Source organism: Rousettus aegyptiacus, unplaced genomic scaffold (assembly GCF_014176215.1).
Source record: "Rousettus aegyptiacus isolate mRouAeg1 unplaced genomic scaffold, mRouAeg1.p scaffold_m13_p_1, whole genome shotgun sequence".
Classification (NCBI taxonomy): domain Eukaryota; kingdom Metazoa; phylum Chordata; class Mammalia; order Chiroptera; family Pteropodidae; genus Rousettus; species Rousettus aegyptiacus.
In genome coordinates this window covers 160,700,601-160,718,872 of record NW_023416284.1, presented here as the reverse complement: position 1 = coordinate 160,718,872, position 18,272 = coordinate 160,700,601, and the positions used below count along the sequence as shown (strand labels likewise).

The window sequence follows — 18,272 nt, the reverse complement described above, 5'->3', positions numbered from 1 at the left end:
AAAAACTTTTAACTATCCAAATGCCTGGTATAAGACTTTCCCAAATCAGGAGATGGATGCATTTTGATTGATAGGCTCTTAGATGTCTGCGAATTCTGTGTTACATTTCTACTTTCTATAAGAAACTATATTTTAGAAAAAGAATTAACTTTAAAAATCAGATGAAATAATAAAACAATAATCCATCGAGCAAATTGGGGGAGGGGAAGACCATTTAAATTAAAGGGTCAATTAGGGAAATAGAGATTACCATGATCTGAAATGAGGATGAGGTTCAGACATCGATGCAAGTCTAGCTCTTTTAGACCGTCCATCAGCATGCCAACCATGTTGTCAACCCTCTGTAATGCTCTGATGACCTAAGAAAGAGAACCAATCTTACATGATGCATTCCACACTAATGGCTAACTCTATATAAAGCTATCTCTGTTTAAAAAGAGAAGGTCAGTGGATGCGAATACTATGATAACTGATTCACATTAGCCTAAGACAAGTTAAGACAAGAAGGTCATGAAATAATTGCTGACCATTAATAGAGGAAGGGCCCAAATTCCAAGCACTTAATTATAAGTCTTAGAAATGGCGTTAACTGACCTGATTAACTCTCCCTCCTGAATTGAAAACACCACTCCTTAGACAAGATCTAACTTAAGCCCAAATGCGAGTTTTTGGCCATAAACACATATGTTCTCAACTGTCACTTCATTTTCAAAAATTAAGTTCTCCATATACTTTCTGGTCATTGAAATGTTTAGTGTGTAAATATAACATTTTCTAATTTACAACAATGTTATAATTATTCATTAAATGCTTATTATAGTTCTATGCACTTAATTTTTAAAAGCAGAACTCCTAGGACTACAATCCATTATTTCCTTATAAGCTGCATGTATTTTGCATATGAATATCACAAGAACACAGAATGGCAAACTGTTTTAGCAAACTGCTTTTATCATTTCTTTTTCTCTCTGAGCAAAACTCTTGTGCAGTTTTGCATGTGTTTTCTATAATGTATCAAATCATTCTTATCTTTATTTATAGTCATATATTTATAGTAATATAACACAAGCTCTTTCAATATGGTCTTTCATTCACTCAAAGATATCTAAGCAACATGAATTGGAATTTTCAAGTATTAAGATAAAATGTACTTTTATGTACCAGTAATATTAGAGTTTAACAGTTTACAAGTTGGTGAATACGATTCAAAAGCAATGGGTTCAACCTCTTTAGTGACTTAGAAAAGGCAGAACTGATTTTAGGACTCTTATGATCTGATAATCAAGCAATTACAAAATGATTCTTAGACTTACTTGTGGCCAAATTGACCTAGACATGGGTCTTAGGTGTCAGTGACTTTAGCGAAAGAATGGAAATTATGTCAGCATCTGGCCAAATGTCCAAACTGAGATAACAGCTACAGGAAACTTTACCATCTGACCAAGTATGACACGGCCACATTGTTGGTCACACATCTTCCTTATCCCACCTCTAAGGAGCATTTCTGCTTAGCTGAAGGACAGAATCAAAACGAGGACACATGGGTTGCTAACTGCATTGGAGCTGCTAGAAATGGATTTTGCTGGAAAGAATACAGAGTAAATACAGATCTAGGTGAGAGTCGACTTTCTCTTTGCTCTCTTTTATCTGATGAGCTGGTACCCAAGAGGAGCCTGCTCTCCAAGAGGGGCAGATTCAAGGTAGACCCAGGTAAAGGGAAACTGGAGGAAGGTGGTTTAGGCAGTTATTTTACATTCAAGTGAGAGACATAAGCATGCTTTATCTCTTCCTGCTGCTATTGCTTAAGCAACAAGCATTTAGAGCAAGCACTACCCTCAAACACAGGGCTCACAACAGACATGTCAGGCCAGGCTTTAGTCTGAACCCTGTGCTAAGGAGCTCTTGAGGTGCACACATTCTCCAGCCTGAGCAGCCCTGGGCAGGATTGATGGTTAAACTCTAGCCATTAAGAAAGAGTATCTTTTCTTAGTCTTTCATCTCTTGGAATCACATGGGGAAAAAGACAAGAATTCTGAGATTAGGGATCTTGGCAATACCTCTTCTCCTTTTCAATATGACCAATGATATTCACAGAGCCTTACTGTTTCTTTTCACATGGTAAAATGTAAATTTTAAATTTCATATAAAATATAAATTATAAGGTAAGTCAGCTTAGAGGCACAAGGAAAACAGCTCAAATCATTTTCTGTTCTAATGCTTCCTATGCTCTATAATACAAAATGATATAGATGCACAGAAACTGAAAGTAGTATTTGATGTTTTAAAGTGTTGTACCAATTACAAATATAGCCAGGAGTGAAAGGGTGCCAGATCAAATAAGTGGTTACATTGAGAGCCATAGTCCATGAGCTGTTTCCCTGTTTCTCGTCTCCTATTAACCGCTCAATAAACCAATGATGATTTGACGTTCTCTATCCTTTTGATAATATCTCCAATCCTTTGATGCCCAAGCTCTGTTGTAAGCATGGTCTCAGATGGTGAGAGATATATCTAGATATATCTCCTAAGTTGGAGTCTTCATAGAAGGCTTCTTCTGCTATTTGATATATTATCCTATATTTTCCTAAAAAATTGGAATCTTACTTATTTACTGAGTTTCACAAGAACACATAGGTTTTAGGACAATGTAGGGGAAAAGAGAGTGGATAAAGGCTTTGAAATTGAAAATAATGAATTTAATTAATCCTTAGTTCAATTTAGCACTGTGAAAATATAAACAAAACAATTCTCCCAACTCTTACTTAGATTACAGTGCATTCTTTGGTTTAGTAAAATTGTGTTTAATACTCACTCTTTCCAAAAATCATGGAATCTTACAGAACAGTCTCATAACCTACTTCAAATCAAGGGTCAGTTCTGTTACCAGGTTTAATGAAGTAATCACTGATAAAATGTACTTACTTCACTGCTGACTGGTCCATATGAATGACCTGAAGAATCTGGTTCTTCTAAATACAGAGTGTAAAAGTGTGGTCTAAATCAAACAGTATCAAAATGTAATATTTTATGAACACATTGTAAAAGAGAATAGAATAATTCAACAAATGATAGCGAACAAAAATAATACAAACACTGGGGTAACATTTCTAAATTTGCTGAGAAATAACGGTTTCAAGTTCTTCTAAATATGACTAAAAACTCACTAAAGAGTTCACTTGGATATAAAATCTGATAGCCAATACCAAAGTTTTCTTGTAGTCTATTTAAAAATATTGTGTAATTTATATAAAACAAAGGAGTATTTACAATACATACCTTTCATTTGTAGGAAGCTGTAGCCATTTAAGAATAGCTAAAATTCTTTCTTCAAATGGTACTGAACTAAAATTAAGAATAACAAAATGAAACAATTGTTCATGTTTTTCTTAACAAAATTCCATTAAGACTAAAACAATCAAATACATAAATTGTGTTTGAAGCAATGTAAGAGTTTTATTTGAAAACCCAAAAATGTCTTCCCAACAAAGGAATCAAAGTTAAGTTTTACACATATGAAAGTTGTTACTGGGCTTCAAAATTTGCTTCTATACTCTACTTGAGGGTATTTTTCCTGTACCTGAGAAAAGCAGTCACTACCACACGTAACACCCACATGTCAATATACTCTCTCACTGATGACTCAGTAAAAGTGGGAAGCAGGCACCTGATGAGCAGACAGTTCGCCAGGAACATTTCCTCAGCAGCGTTAATTACACCTTCCTCTGAGCACAGGATTTGGTCTACACAACTTCATCAGAATGCGAGCTTGCCCAACCCCAAGTATAGCTAGTTGTGCTCTCTATTAGACTTTGAGAAGTCAGAGAACATATGTCATAGTGCATGGCGATAAAACCTCAGTCATCATCCATGGAATAAAAATAATGGCAAATAATGAGGTGGGAAGAAGCACTACACTATCCTCAGGTGAACCATAAGAATTAACACTAGCCTAAGATCACCAAAGAAAATCATTGTGCGTTTCTCGTCTGGGATTCATGATCCTTTCTGTTCACCCCTAAATATACTGTTGTATTGATTTTGTAAAATTACCCAAAGAGAGTCTTCCAGAAATAAAAGCGTTTTTTTTTCTCAATATATTATTGATTTTGAATATCACAGAGGTTATTCTAATCAGTTTTTCACAATAGATGGCATATTTACTGAAGCAATTTGGAAATACTAATTCAGAGAGGCCATTCATATCTTCTTTTTAATAATATCTCTACATAAGAGTCATTCCTACCTGTTTTCTCTTTAATACTTTCATCTCCTCCTCTAGTTCTTTATCTTTCTGGAGCTAAAACGGGCAGCACCACCACTCTGAGACCTCTACTTTCACCATGACTTCATTTTTTATTCCTGCTCAAAGATCTAAACGCAAACCCTGACATGTTACCAAAGCTTTCTAGAAAACTTCTACAAAAAAAAAAATTTGTTTTGTTTTATTATTTTCCACCCATTTAAAACTCTTTGAGATACAGTCCTTATTCTGACAGGTCTCATTTTTCAGCCAATATATCACTCAAATGCTGGCACTTATGACTTAATAAAAAAGACAGACTGAGATAATTTTCATGTAATAGGTCCTAGAAAAAGTATATCTATACATACCCATTATATATTTTATAGATGTCTGGGAGAATTCCATTAATTTCCACATCTGATCCTGGCCAATAATACGTGCCAGCCTTCAGGCCTTGATATTTAGCTGTGAGCCAAATCTAGGGAAGAAAATCAAGGAAAGTTAGGAAATTATGCAAATATTAATCTCTTAGGAAAATATATGTTTATGCAATGCCAAGACAGACATCTTTTTAAAGTGCTAGAATGTTTTTGAAGTTAACAAGCTATAGCAATTAAATGGCAAAACAATCATATATAACTGAAAAGGAGCAAATAGATTTAAATATTTAGAAATTAAATTAACCTAAAAAATATGGACATAAGTCAGTCGTTAACTCCTACAACTTTTAGAACCACGCCCCTACTTGATGGCCCCCCTTTGAAGGAAGAAAAATTCACAAATATACATATCTAATTCATTGGCATTTTTACTTATATTTACTTTCACAAATATACATGCCTAATTTACTGGCATTTTTACATATAGAACATTTATTAAGCATTTGTTATTGGCAATTACAGATCCAAATAGTATTCCTATAAGCATCCTAGATTATTAATTTAAATAATCCTCACAAACCTCTCATGAGGGTTTTAACATATTATCCGCAGTATAGATATGACCAAGTTAAGGCATAGAAAGAATAATTTACACAAAGGCACAGATATTTAATTATCAGAGCTAAAATTTGAATTTATAAACTTCAAATTAAATATCATGCTCTTTTTCCTTCTAAGAGGATTATTAAGACTATCTAAATAGACTTTTTAAAATTATTGTAACAATTTAAAAAATTTAAAGGACACATCTAAATTACAGAGAGACCTTCTAAGCTAGCATATGCAAATGAAGTCAAAGTTTACCTCCTTCAGAAATAACTATATTTGTGTAGATCAAAATGTTACCCCCACTCACCTACTGCTGAAGGAGATTATTAAGAGCTCCAGGGAATCTGGCATTTCACTTTGATTGAAATAGATGAGAATAATTAAAGAAACTATTTTAGTAGCTAAAACAAACAAGCAACTCACCGGTTCTCCTTTGTACCACTCAGGATTAAATTTCTCTTTACTTTTAAGTGTAAAGAAAGCATTCATTTTTGGATCATACATTTTATTATCAATTATGCCATGGGATTCTGGATAAAGACCCTAAAAAATATAAAACACAGATTTTATGCAAGTTATGAGTGTTTTAATGGTAAAGTCACAAAAACGATTTCATCAAAGAGAAACAAGTAACTGAAGCTACAGGGAACTTAACACAGCTTAAGCAGGAAAAAAAAACAAAACAATGGCTATTGTCAAAACACAACCAACCGCTGCTCAGCACTTTACATAGCATTTGTATTTTACATTATGTAATAGTAGATAATAAGGTAGGAATGCTATGGAAAAAGTTCTATATAAAGAGGCGGCCTCCCAAATTTTGAAGGAAGCACACTGTTTTCCTTCCTCATTGCTGAGAAAAACATTGCTGCAGAACAAACTTTTGGTTGGTACAAGAAGAGCTTGTATCGATACAAGCTGAAGTATTAATTTTCTTCTTCAACCTTAAGGCCTAACGAATTCTACATTTTTTTTTCCTGGATTCATATTAAATCTGGAAGCTTTGACTGAAACAAAAACAGAGTTTTAATCCTATCCAGAATCAGGCAGAGTGAGGGACTTGACTTACTCAATCAAACTTATACATCAAGATGATTGGAAAGACAAGTTGAGAACACATGAATGTTAGATAGTTTTGGGGCTCAAATAAATTAAACTATGAAACTAGTAAGAAAAAACAGATTACAAGAATCGGAGATCTTAAAACAAAAGGAAAATCAAAAAATCACTTCTTGGGATCTTTAATCACCTCTTTTTCACAGATGGGAAAATTGAGACTCAGAAGGTAAAGTGACCATTTCAAGGCCAGAGCTAGTTAGTAGCAATGACCAGAACCTAGGTTTCCTCACTTAACTATACAACTGGAAAAGAAATTAATGTTTTTCTGATCTGATATCCAATTAATCCCTCGAAAAATGTTGCATTTACACCTAACTTCTGTGAAGACAGAAAAGTTGAAATGTGGAGATTACCGTGACAATGCTGTAGTGATTAGGGAAAGTTTTTGTTGGATACACTGGTCTCATGTTTTTAGTATATGCTCCACAGTTTTCTACAGAGGAAAAACAAGTTAAACGTTATTAAACAATTGACAATCTGTTTATCTTATTTAGCTTTGGTACCATAGCAGTTTAAATTGTATAAAAAAATTAACCCAGGAGGAGTTTATAACCATATAAAAATTCAGGGTGAATAATAAAGCAACACTATGTACTCAAATTCAATGTTAAGATTAGAGTTAATTTTTATCTTAGTTAAAAAATATATATATTTTTAAATAATTAAGCCAATGAAATAATTATCCTCTACTTATCAATAACATTAAGTTCCAGATGGACCATTTGTAATAATGATGTTTTGCTAGATCTTTGTTACTATTTAGTGGTTACATACCTAAATTACAAGAGGTAGTAAAACAAAACAAAACAAAACAAAGAACAAAATAACAACAACAAAACTGCACGACTGGCTAAATCTGCCAAATTAAAACAAGGATGAAGCAGTAGCTGGGGTGACAGTGTTCCAATCCATAGATTCAGAAGTAGCTAACTTTGGACACACTCAACACTGCTGAAAGACAAAGGGCATCTTCCAGTTTCATGTCAAGGAAAGTGCAGAAGTCAGACGGTTCCCGATTTAGCCCTGGTGTGTGCTCCTCTTCTCTTGCTTCTACTATTGAGGAAGGAATATATAACTAATGATACTAGCATTTCAAATACCTCAATGACTGAAAATGTCCTTGGATTGGCATGTGTCTTTCTACCACGATGCCTTCCAAATAGCTCAGAATATCATATTACGTTCCTCAATAATCCAAAGCTAAGTATTAGAATGTGTATTGATTTCTCTTAAACTTCACATATAGGTCTCTATCCCTCCTTAATTCTGAACTCAGGATGCCATATTTGGTGCATTAAAACAAACTTTCCTCCTAATGGTATCAAAGGGCCAGATTCAAGCTTCAAAGCCCATGGGCCTAGCTGATAAGAACAGAGTGTTCCTTGCCTTTGCAAACTCTTCGCTGAAGACTTTTTATGTCAAATGATCATTTACAAAAACTTTTTTTTTTTCCGAGTAGAAATTAAAAACTAAAACTTTTAGAAGATTTCCAAAATTATTTTGGCTTGTCACAAAAGACAATAAATGTACACACATGTCTTTACTGGGAGTAATTTAAATGTTTAAATCAATCTCATATACTCAAGTCTGGTAAATAACATTTCAGAATTCCAGAAGAACACTAAATAGCTGTATTTACATACTTCTATGTCAATCCAGTATTATACTGTAGCTACTTAAATTTGATCACTGATAACAAGCACAATTCTACAGTTTTACATTCATGTATAATTTTTCTTTTTTCAGTAACAATGATGATTCAAGGGATGCCCATTTAACTGGTGTTTAATATTATTTAAAACTTTGTCATTAATACTAAGAAAAGACTTCACTATTGCATCAATAACATAATCATTCAATTAAGGCCTTGATTGATGCAAAGAAATTGGAAAGATGCTGCACGATACTATAGGATAACTAGCGAGCAAATATTCTATGTCTACATTACTAATATCATAACAAAAATACCTTTGATTTTTGAAATTCTATTTTAAGATATAATACTTATTAAATAAATAAAATAATAAGTAAATAAAATTTCCAGGAAAGAAATCCAAAATTCTAAGGAAAACGTACACACTTATATAGCTGTTTATATGTTTATTTATATTGTTTATGGATATGTGCCAAGAGATAAAAATCCTAAGATAATTGTATTATTTTAGAAGTCTTTAAAAGGTAGCTTCAGAGTAATTACAATATTAAAGGCTCAATCCTTATCACCACATTCAACTACTTTGCAAGAGAGAAGTTTGGTAAAACAGGTTCATCCAGTACTTTTCCAAAAAGCAACTACCTCTCTCATCTATCTCACTAAAACTGTGACACTCCAATAGTAAACTCTGAAGTTACTCACTTAGTTTGCTAATAACAGGAAGAAGTCCACCCCAGGTATGTAAATATTCTGCCCTGAAACCATCCAAAGAAAATAAGAGGGTAGGAGGCGATTCAAACCTGGGTAATAAGAAAAAAAAAAAAAAAAGTTTAAAGAAGTAGAAGGACACACATACAGTGCAGATTTTCTCTCTCCTTGGCCACAGATCCAGTGAAGATTTTCCACTGAGGTGGGTACTTAACCTAAAGTAAACAAACGAGCTCAGCAAGCACCCTCATACAGGGTATTTTATAAGCATTGATATTCATATTCATGCTTTTATATTTCATTAGATATCTATCATCAGATAGTATTTATTAAGCACGCGTACCATTTTGAGCCACCATACATAAGACATCATTCGGAGTTCCCACTATTCCAAAAGTTAGACCAAATGCTACTAAAAGCTAATGCTACTCTCCCAATTTGCAGGAGAACAAATGTTAACAAACAGCATTTTCTAAGTTGTATTTTTGCTTCCATTATGTTTTTTCTGAACAACCACTTTTTAATATTGTCTCAACTTGAATCTAATAGATGGCACCTCATATCACATAAATTATACACAATATTTACTTTTTATGTTTAACATAGTTTAAGTATATTAATATTTAATAGAGAAGTTTGAGAGGTATTCACTAAATTTAAATATATAAACAAAGAAATGATACAAAGCTAGAAATGAACAAACAATGAGAGTATACATTACCAGAGGGGAGGGTGAAGAAGGGATGTAGATGGGGAAAAAGGGGTCAAATATGAGGTGACATTAAAGAATTTAAAATTTTTAAAAATTTATAAAAAATAGTAAACAGAGAGAGAGGGAGAAGGAGGGAAAGAGAGTTAATGTGGTGTGGAAGTCTAAACAAGGAGGCAAACACACACACACACACACGAAAATAATGATGGACAACTATTATGTGGCTAGGCATGGTTCAGAAATTTTGCAGCTTCTAATGCTATCTGGTAGATGGCAGAGGAGTTGAATACCACTGGATTACCATAATAAAACTTTCCACTAAAAATTTACTCAATAATTTAAAATTTGAAAGCAAATGCTTATCTTACCTTGCCTATCTCCTCCCCAGCTTACTCTCATATACAAACACAAATGGAATAAGAAGAAAATTTCTGTGCAATTTACACTACCTGGTGCTGTAATTTATACCACTGGTTTGTACCGTAGCTATTGGACGACTCGGTAGATACAACTGCATATAGTCTCAATGACCCATATCTATATAAGATAATTTATACTAAATCAACAGAAAACATAAAATGAGTTTACTGGGCCACCAGGTAAATATACTGGTATAATAATTTTTGGTATAATAAAATGTATTCTAAATTATGATCTTCTTATAAAGAAAGGATTAATATTTTTCCACTAAGTCAATGTCACAATTAAAAAATAAAACACATCTTATAAAGCAAAAATAAATCATATACATAAACAAAATAAGCTAAAATACAGATTTAAAATTTTTAAGAGTTTGAAAAAATCATTTTAAAGAGATAAAATATATATTTCTGAAGATGAATAATTCAAATTATATGAGGTAGATCTCATTTGGAGCAAAGCTAAATGTATCTAACATCTTTCATAAAATACTCTAAGGACAAAAAGAACAAATATAAATCATAAAAACTATGTAACATCCTAAAATTTATCCCCCAGACATGTTGATTATCCCTAAAATCTATATATAAAAAAAAATACAAAAATAAAAAGCTATAATTTGCTACAAGTTCAACTCTTATAACTTCAAATGAAAGGGCCTTCCTTTCCAAAAAGACATAAACACTTCCACCTAACACTCATGAATACCAGAATTAAGATGAAATAATCACGGCCTCTCTTTTTTCCACTAGCTTCCACAGTGGGGGTCATGCCACTCTATACCACCAGTGCCAAACATGAGTGAGGCCTGATTAAAATCATGTTTAATGAACCAACAAATAATTATTATTATATTTTCTTTTCAATTTGGAAACAGAAAAACAAAACAGAACATTACTTCTAAAAAAGAAAAAAATTATATCTCAGAATATCATCTTACCCTGCTGGACACTGTGGCTCATTAATGCTCTCACACGTTTCTTCTACCCAACTTTTCTCACCTAAAATATTTTCAAAAAAAAAAAAAAATGAGTTGAACACACTTAATAGTAACAATTGTGATGCTGGTGATACACATTAGGACAGATTTTAAAAACAAAATGTGTTAACATATACATAAGTAATATGGAATAAGATTCTAGGGAAATATAATGAAAAAGGGGAGGTAATCTGTTTGAAAATAAAAATCTGTTTCCAAAGAGTTAGTTGATAGGAAGAAAAAATGAACGTATAATTGCAAGACTAAAACACAATACTATATTTGTGAGAACAGGAAGGCATCATTTCCAATTGTTAACATTTTTAGCCAAAATTTACAACTCTCATTCTATCTACCCAACAAAATGTCTGGTATTAAATCCTTAATGTCTTAGTTCTTCTCATAAAGAGCCAGATTCTGTCAAGGAATTTCAAGAAACCCTGTAACACTTAGACGAGACCTCGTAATAACATCAGTTTACATTATACCCCCAATCTTTTGCACTTATTTCACATCTACTTTCTCAATGTATGGCAGACTTTATTTTCATTTTTCACAACAGAACCTGGGACATAGACGTTAGCCAGAACAATCTTTTCATAAATACAGCATTAAATAAATGTGTAGCTAATACCAAAATAACATGACCTTGTTTTATCTATAGTCACTCATTTCCTCAAATGAGTGACTATAGATAAAACAAGGTTGGCCATGTGTGATAACAATTATTAAGCTGGGTATGGGTACAAGGTTCATTACACACTCTCTCTCTACTAATGTATATGCTTGAAAATAAAATGTTTTTTAAAAAAATATTTCTTCAGTTAATATAGTTGGACAATAAATATGACTCAATGTAAAAATTAACACCTATGCAAAACCCAGCTAAAACCTAGGAAGGTGTCAGGTTGCCATAGAACCTGCTGAGCACATGAAAACCTGACCTCGACACACAGCACTGTAGTTAATGCAGCAGTCGCCCTTGTCCCTGCAGTCATCTGTACAGGAGCAGAGGCTTCTGGACAATCTTTTCTCACCACATCTGAATTTGCTGCAAGTCCATATGTGTTCTAGAAATAAATATCAACAAAATCAATTGGATGCTCCAAACTCAATACATCCAAAGTGAACACTGAATTGCTGTCTTCTGAAGCAAGATCTGTAAAAGACAATGAACTAGCTCACAACTCATAGTCACTCACAGAATCTGCCACCACAGTGGTCAGTCAGAACTAAGAGACAGAAAACATGCAGGTAACAATTATTATTTCAGTAAAATGCCAGAATCTCACTTTAAAATGTGGACAAGCATAATTATCATTGTATGATTCATCTATAAATCTTGGTTTCTTCCACCAGCCATTTTCAAAGTTCTCAAATATTCATCTAAATCTGGTTTGGTCCCATTTAAATATTATTCCATGTAATATGCAGAGAAGTCTACAAACTGAGAAAAACTTCCATGTTCTGATGATTTTATTTTAAAGTTGAAGTGGACATCTAAGAACTCTTGCTTTTATAAGCTCATAATGAAAACATTCACATATTTCAAGTAGATTTTTTGAACTTAGTTTCAACATAAATTACCCTGTACAGGCTTTCAGCATACATTAAAAACAGGCACAGTTTTGCTATCCATAAAATATTTAATGAAATCAAAATATGTAAAATTTTTTCCTCCAAAAAAACATAAAGGCCAAATTTTTAAAAATCTCAAATGAGTGAGGCAAATCACATACCTAAAAGATGCAGAACATTGCTCTGATCTTTCACTACTAAAGCCTATACTCCATTTTTTTTTTTTCCCTGCACATTTTTACCTGGTTCTATACATGTCTCCTGGTAATCTAGACAGCAGTTTCCAAGCTCAACGCAAGCAACATCACAGCGACAGTTTCCAAACGTTCTTTCAAAACAGCGACCTTTGCAACTTTTAACTGAAAATATTAAGTAATGAGTTAGATGTTTCTAATCATTATATGATTACAAAGCAAACATCAACTAATAGACCTAAGTTGCATGTAAATTCAAATACTACATTAGAAAACACAAATGGGATAATAAAGATTCTTACCTAAGACTCTTTTCACAAATACATTTAGAAAGTACCACAAATATAAGGTCACCTTATTCACATAGGCTGTGATTTTATATCTTGTCATAGATAATTTTTATCTTTTATTTATTATAAACTCTACTGATAAAACTCAAATGCCAATGTATGATAAAGAAAAATCAGACTAAGGATTTATGATTATTTTATGCCCTGAAAATTGTAGCTTAAATCGCCATGGCATTCTCTAAAATTTCAAAATGTGAGAAAATATTTTAAAAGTGATACTCTATAAATATTTCAGAAAGAGCAAGAACACCTGAATTACCTCACTCTCAGTTTTGAGGTAATGTATTTGTGCAGAACACACAAATTCTGTGGGACTGTCCCTTCCACCATCACCTTACACATCCATTTCACCTTCAGATCCAGCCTGGCTCTCTCTGAGAAGCCTACCCGAACTCCCCAGCCTAGGTCCATTGTCCTTTTTTCCCCCAGCTTTTAAAAAACCTTGGCCTTCTCCCCCATCACTTAATTTTATTTATAAGTAGATTACTTGGTTTGTCTCCCCATCTCACACTAGACCAACTTCTTAAAAACAAGACAACACCAGGATTTGGTTCAGTGCACTGTCATGCATCCAGCAAACTAACTGGCACATAGTTGGTACCAGTTAAGTTTCCGTCAAATGGATAAATGGCAGAAAGGGAAAGAAAATACTTTAAAAAAAAAAAAAGATTTTAATTGTAACTCTTTACTAGATTTTTGGAATAAGTTAGGTTTGTATTAGATTACTGAAAAATCAGGATGATGAAGGAAAAAAAAAAAACCCACTGGTAAAATAATGGAAGTCCAATAGAAAAAGGGAATAATCCTACCTCTTGACTTTAATAGTTTTTTGACCCAACAAGACATTGCTGCAAAATTTAACTACAGGATACTAAGAAATTTCTCAATTTTAAGGCTATAAAATGACAATAACAATTTCTAGGGTCAGAAGTACTTATTTTCCTGATCCAGGGTAGCGCAAAGCTATTAGAATAATAGTTATTACTTGAAGCTCATTAATAGGCATCTAGTAATTTTAAAAAATACTATGTTACATTTGAATTAAAACTGCTATTTTTAACCCTTTAGTTTTACTGAACTAAAGGTAAATTACTTCATGCCTAAAAACTACACGGGGTGAACACTAAAGTCTGTAGCTTAATTTTGTTAAACTTTGGTACCTTTGCTATAAATACAGGCACACCTTGTTTTATTGTGTTTCGCTTTGCGGTTCACACATGCTGCATTTTTAACAAACTAAAGGCAAGACCCTCAACAAGTAAAAAGATTATAATTCGCTTTACTGCAGTGGTCTGGAACCAAACTTGCAATATCTCTGAGGTATACCTGTAGATTATAGACTAAACACATAAAATTACTGTATTTCTTCATTTTAACAATAAATGATAGCTTAACAATCACCCAATTTTTTAAATAACTATTGTTACAATTATAGAAGAACTGAGGAGGAAAAAAATTTGTTCAATTTTCAAGACTGAATTTCCTAGGAACACCATCGATGATTTTACACAGGTTAAGAAAACAAACATCCCTCAGAGGCAAATAATGACTACTATGATGTACTATGATTCAGAGGTTTATTACTTGTAATGATCTTGTCAATGCCGGATAATTTTACACTCGATACAAAGAAAAAAAATATGCAGAAGCTTAAAAATGCCATTATTTCTTTGAAACTACCAATGTCCATAATTTTAAAAGCCTTAAGTATAGGTAAAGATAAGTTTCTGGTTGCCCGGGGATGCTGACTTGTCACCTCGTAACTTCCTGGGCTGCTTCAGCAACTGCTTGGGGAGAAAGTGTGTCCTAGGAGCGCCTAGAGGAAGTCAGGGAGAAGGCTCCAGGAGCATGGCACCAGACCCTGTAGGCCATGTCTCCTTGTTTGCTTCTTTGTTCTAGAAAGCTTTATTTTCTGTTAATTTGTTTTTTTAATTTGTTTGGTTGGTTGCTTTTTCAGTCATACCCCCTCTTAATTGTTTTGAAATATAGTTTTGTAAGTAAAATAAATACAATATGAAAATTATAAAAGAGCTTGAAGAAGAAGGCTCAAAGTAGCATCAAATTTGCAATATCTATTGGAGTACCCATAGGATTCGGGCATAATGCTTACCTTGATTACATTCTGAAGAAGGCTGAATATCACACACACACACACACACACACACACACACACACACACACACACAGTACCAATTACCTTCTTTGGCACAGCTTGGTTTCAACCCAAATATACAACCAAGGATTGTTGTCAACACACAGACTGACAATACCTGTAGAGAGAAAAAAGAAAATTATAAAGCTTCAAAACCTTTATTTCTTCAAATATTTATTTTTTTCCAAATGTTTCTAAACTTGCTGGTGCTACCCCATTTCCTGATCAGGCTGCTGGTCACAGGAATATGTTCACTTTGTGAACATTCAAACTGCACACTTGCAATTTACATAGTTTACTATATACATGTTATACTTCAACAAAAAGTTTACTTAAATGTTACCAGAGTTTTTGGTGGCTCTCTGAAATGCCACATTATCAGACAATTCAACAAAATATGCAATGAATATCAACTATGTATAAGGACTATGTTATGCATTGAAAGAAAGAATAAGCACTATCTCAGGCAGCTTCTATTTGTGTGGGAAAAAGTAAAAACAACAGCATAAATGGCTCATATTTGGTAGGACCTACAAAGCAGTTACAAAATTCTCTAGTTGTTTAAAGGAGAAAGATTGTGGGGTGGGGTTAGGGAGAGGGAGATCAGAAAGTACATCATAGAGGAAGCCTTTGGGCTGGGCTTGAAAGAGGGAAATCATGATATGATATTGCAGAAGTTGAGGGAAGGGGAGGGAGGTCAGAGCAGAGCAAAATTCTAGGAGGGAGGCCAGCAAAAGAAAAGGCTCAAAGGAAGGAAGGCCTATGGAAGACGGCAGATGACTAATGAGAAGCTGTTTTGCTGGAACAAAGAAAATGCAAAGGGGAATGGACATGGACACAGGGTAGAGGTATGGAAAAGTGGAGTGGTATTTCCCAAAAGCCAAGATGAAGACATAAAGAGACGGGAGAAATGGGTGAATGGGGCAGGGTAGATGGTGGGTAGTGATGTTTATGAACACATCCTTTCAAATAAACCATTCAGTATTGACCACATGCCAGTCTCTAGACAAGGTACTGGCTCTTCAGTAATAAAACGGACATGACCTATGTCCTCAAGGTGCCCATTTTCAAATGACTGCAAGAACTAAAGAGGAGATGAACGGTAAATAAACTGAAGGAGCCGCTCTAACTTATTTCAAAAGGGAACGAGTAAAAAAATATAGAGCAAGTGTATAGTGATTCTAAAACACAACAGGATCTAGGCCAGTACTTTTCTTTTTTAAGAAAATCAAAAACCTAAGTGGATCTATGTCCATTAAAATAGGAAATCGTCAGAACAGCTTGAACGAATAACAGCAGAGGCAGACCAGGTATCAGAAGAGAGTACAAATGGAGTCTCCTAAACCTTCGATTGTGGTGTAAACTGACACAAACACACAGAAGCATAAGTTTAAAGTATCTATCAAAAACACTAACAACTCCCTTACAGTAAAACTAACCTATATTTAATACCTCATAATTTAAAACATGGAGAATTAAAGTGTTATTTCTATTTTTGTAATAAACTTATCAAGAAGAGTTTGCACAGTACTTTATTTTCTTCTCATCATATAACTTACAACACAGAGTGAAATCTTTTCTATGCTTTGGTGAACTGTCACATTCCTTTCTAACTTTAGATAAGTTTCCAATGTTTTAACCTTTGCACTTTCAATATGAGACATCTCCAAGAGTTCCTATAATATGAATTTTTGTGCCTGTGTCACTTCCTTTGGGATATCTTCATCCTTTTCACCAAAACCATGCTCCTTACTTAGCACAATAAGTTCTCCATCACTAAATTCCTCTGGCCGCATATCTGGAGTCTATTCAACAGCAGTGCTAACATTCCCACAGTTTGCTATGTCTTCCATAATCCCATTTACATTCAATTTGAAGTTCACTTCCAACATTATCACTTTTCTGTTCTTTACTGCTCTTTCATCTTTATCAGCCAATTCCATCTTTCAATTATTCACTTTTATGAAATGTCCAGGCTTACCACCGGAAGACAAAGAAGTAATACAACTACCCGCTTTGCTCTCTGTGCTAAACTGATCAACAGATATATAATTACCAATCACTGACAGACTTTGGAAGAAGTGACATTGGTCACTGACCACAATACAATATGCATTTATATACATAATGGTTTGTGGACTGAGAAGCTAGCAGCAAAGATTGAACTTTATACAACTACAGTTAATAAATCTTGGCAATTGAAAATTCGAACCATATTGTTGGGGCACAGGTGTTAAACTATGGTAACTGAAATTGTACATGTCAGTCATACAAAGCAAAACTGCCTATATCCTCACAAGTGAGCAAGACAGGTGTCCAAGGATGTTTATTTCAAAATAGTTTGAATGAATTCATTAAAACAACAACAACGACAAGAACCAGATACAGCCTAAGCTCATTTTGAGAGACTGGTTTAATAAGTCATGTTTAATCTATAAAATGACATACTCTCATGGGGTTAGCCTCAAAGATAGGTGTGTCAGAAGAAGTTTGAGGAAAAGACACACGCAAAAAAAAAACAACTGAGGTGTAACCACAAGAAACTGATGGAAGCAGTTGATGACAGACCTCTTCCATTTTCTTGGATAAGTAAGAAGCATCTGCAGGAGGCGAGAAAGTCAAGCTGGTGCTCTGAAGCAATAGACGGGGCTTAGGACCTTCCATGAGAAAGATGGCCGCACATCAGTAAGGATGAAGGAGATGGAGTCAACAAGAAAAGAGAGAAGATTCTCAAGCTCTGGAAGGCCAGTTCACCTGAGATCATAGAAAAGGGGACAAAAAAGTCAAAGTGCGGACACAATGGCTGAACAAGGTAAGGACCACAGGGACATGGGTATTTGAACAGAGAAATGGGAGACAAGAAGAGGCCAAGGGTGTGAGGAAGTGGGAAAGAGAGAGCAAGCAAGGAAGGAGGAAGAACCAAACTTATAAGCCCTGAAAGGAATTTCAGAATCTGAGTTCTGAGAAGTGGGACAGAATGGAATAGGGATGAAACCAAAAGTAGAAACCTTAAATGGGCATAATGGACTTGCTGGAAGTAAGAAGACTGACCCCAAAGTTCTAGTACTTTGACTATTCAGTTAACATTTTACCAATAAATGAAAATCACAGAGAACTTTATTTGTATTATGAAATTTATTGACTTTAAATACATATTCCTTCATTGCTATAAGA

The 18,272-nt window shown here is 33.9% G+C and overlaps 1 protein-coding gene across 1 annotated transcript in view; it reads right to left on the bottom strand.

The window, feature by feature from the left end:
• The window catches only part of ENPP1 (ectonucleotide pyrophosphatase/phosphodiesterase 1), a 55,239-nt gene that overhangs the window by 19,098 nt on the left and 17,869 nt on the right, over positions 1 to 18,272 (bottom strand). The window contains exons 2-12 of the mRNA XM_016129406.2: positions 15,144 to 15,216; positions 12,645 to 12,761; positions 11,769 to 11,894; positions 10,786 to 10,846; positions 8,708 to 8,805; positions 6,705 to 6,784; positions 5,656 to 5,775; positions 4,612 to 4,721; positions 3,277 to 3,342; positions 2,923 to 2,995; positions 251 to 359 (exon numbers count right to left, since the gene is read on the bottom strand). Of these exons, the coding sequence (XP_015984892.2) occupies positions 251 to 359; positions 2,923 to 2,995; positions 3,277 to 3,342; positions 4,612 to 4,721; positions 5,656 to 5,775; positions 6,705 to 6,784; positions 8,708 to 8,805; positions 10,786 to 10,846; positions 11,769 to 11,894; positions 12,645 to 12,761; positions 15,144 to 15,216 (1,033 nt within the window). The remainder of the gene's footprint in view (positions 1 to 250; positions 360 to 2,922; positions 2,996 to 3,276; positions 3,343 to 4,611; positions 4,722 to 5,655; positions 5,776 to 6,704; positions 6,785 to 8,707; positions 8,806 to 10,785; positions 10,847 to 11,768; positions 11,895 to 12,644; positions 12,762 to 15,143; positions 15,217 to 18,272) is intronic.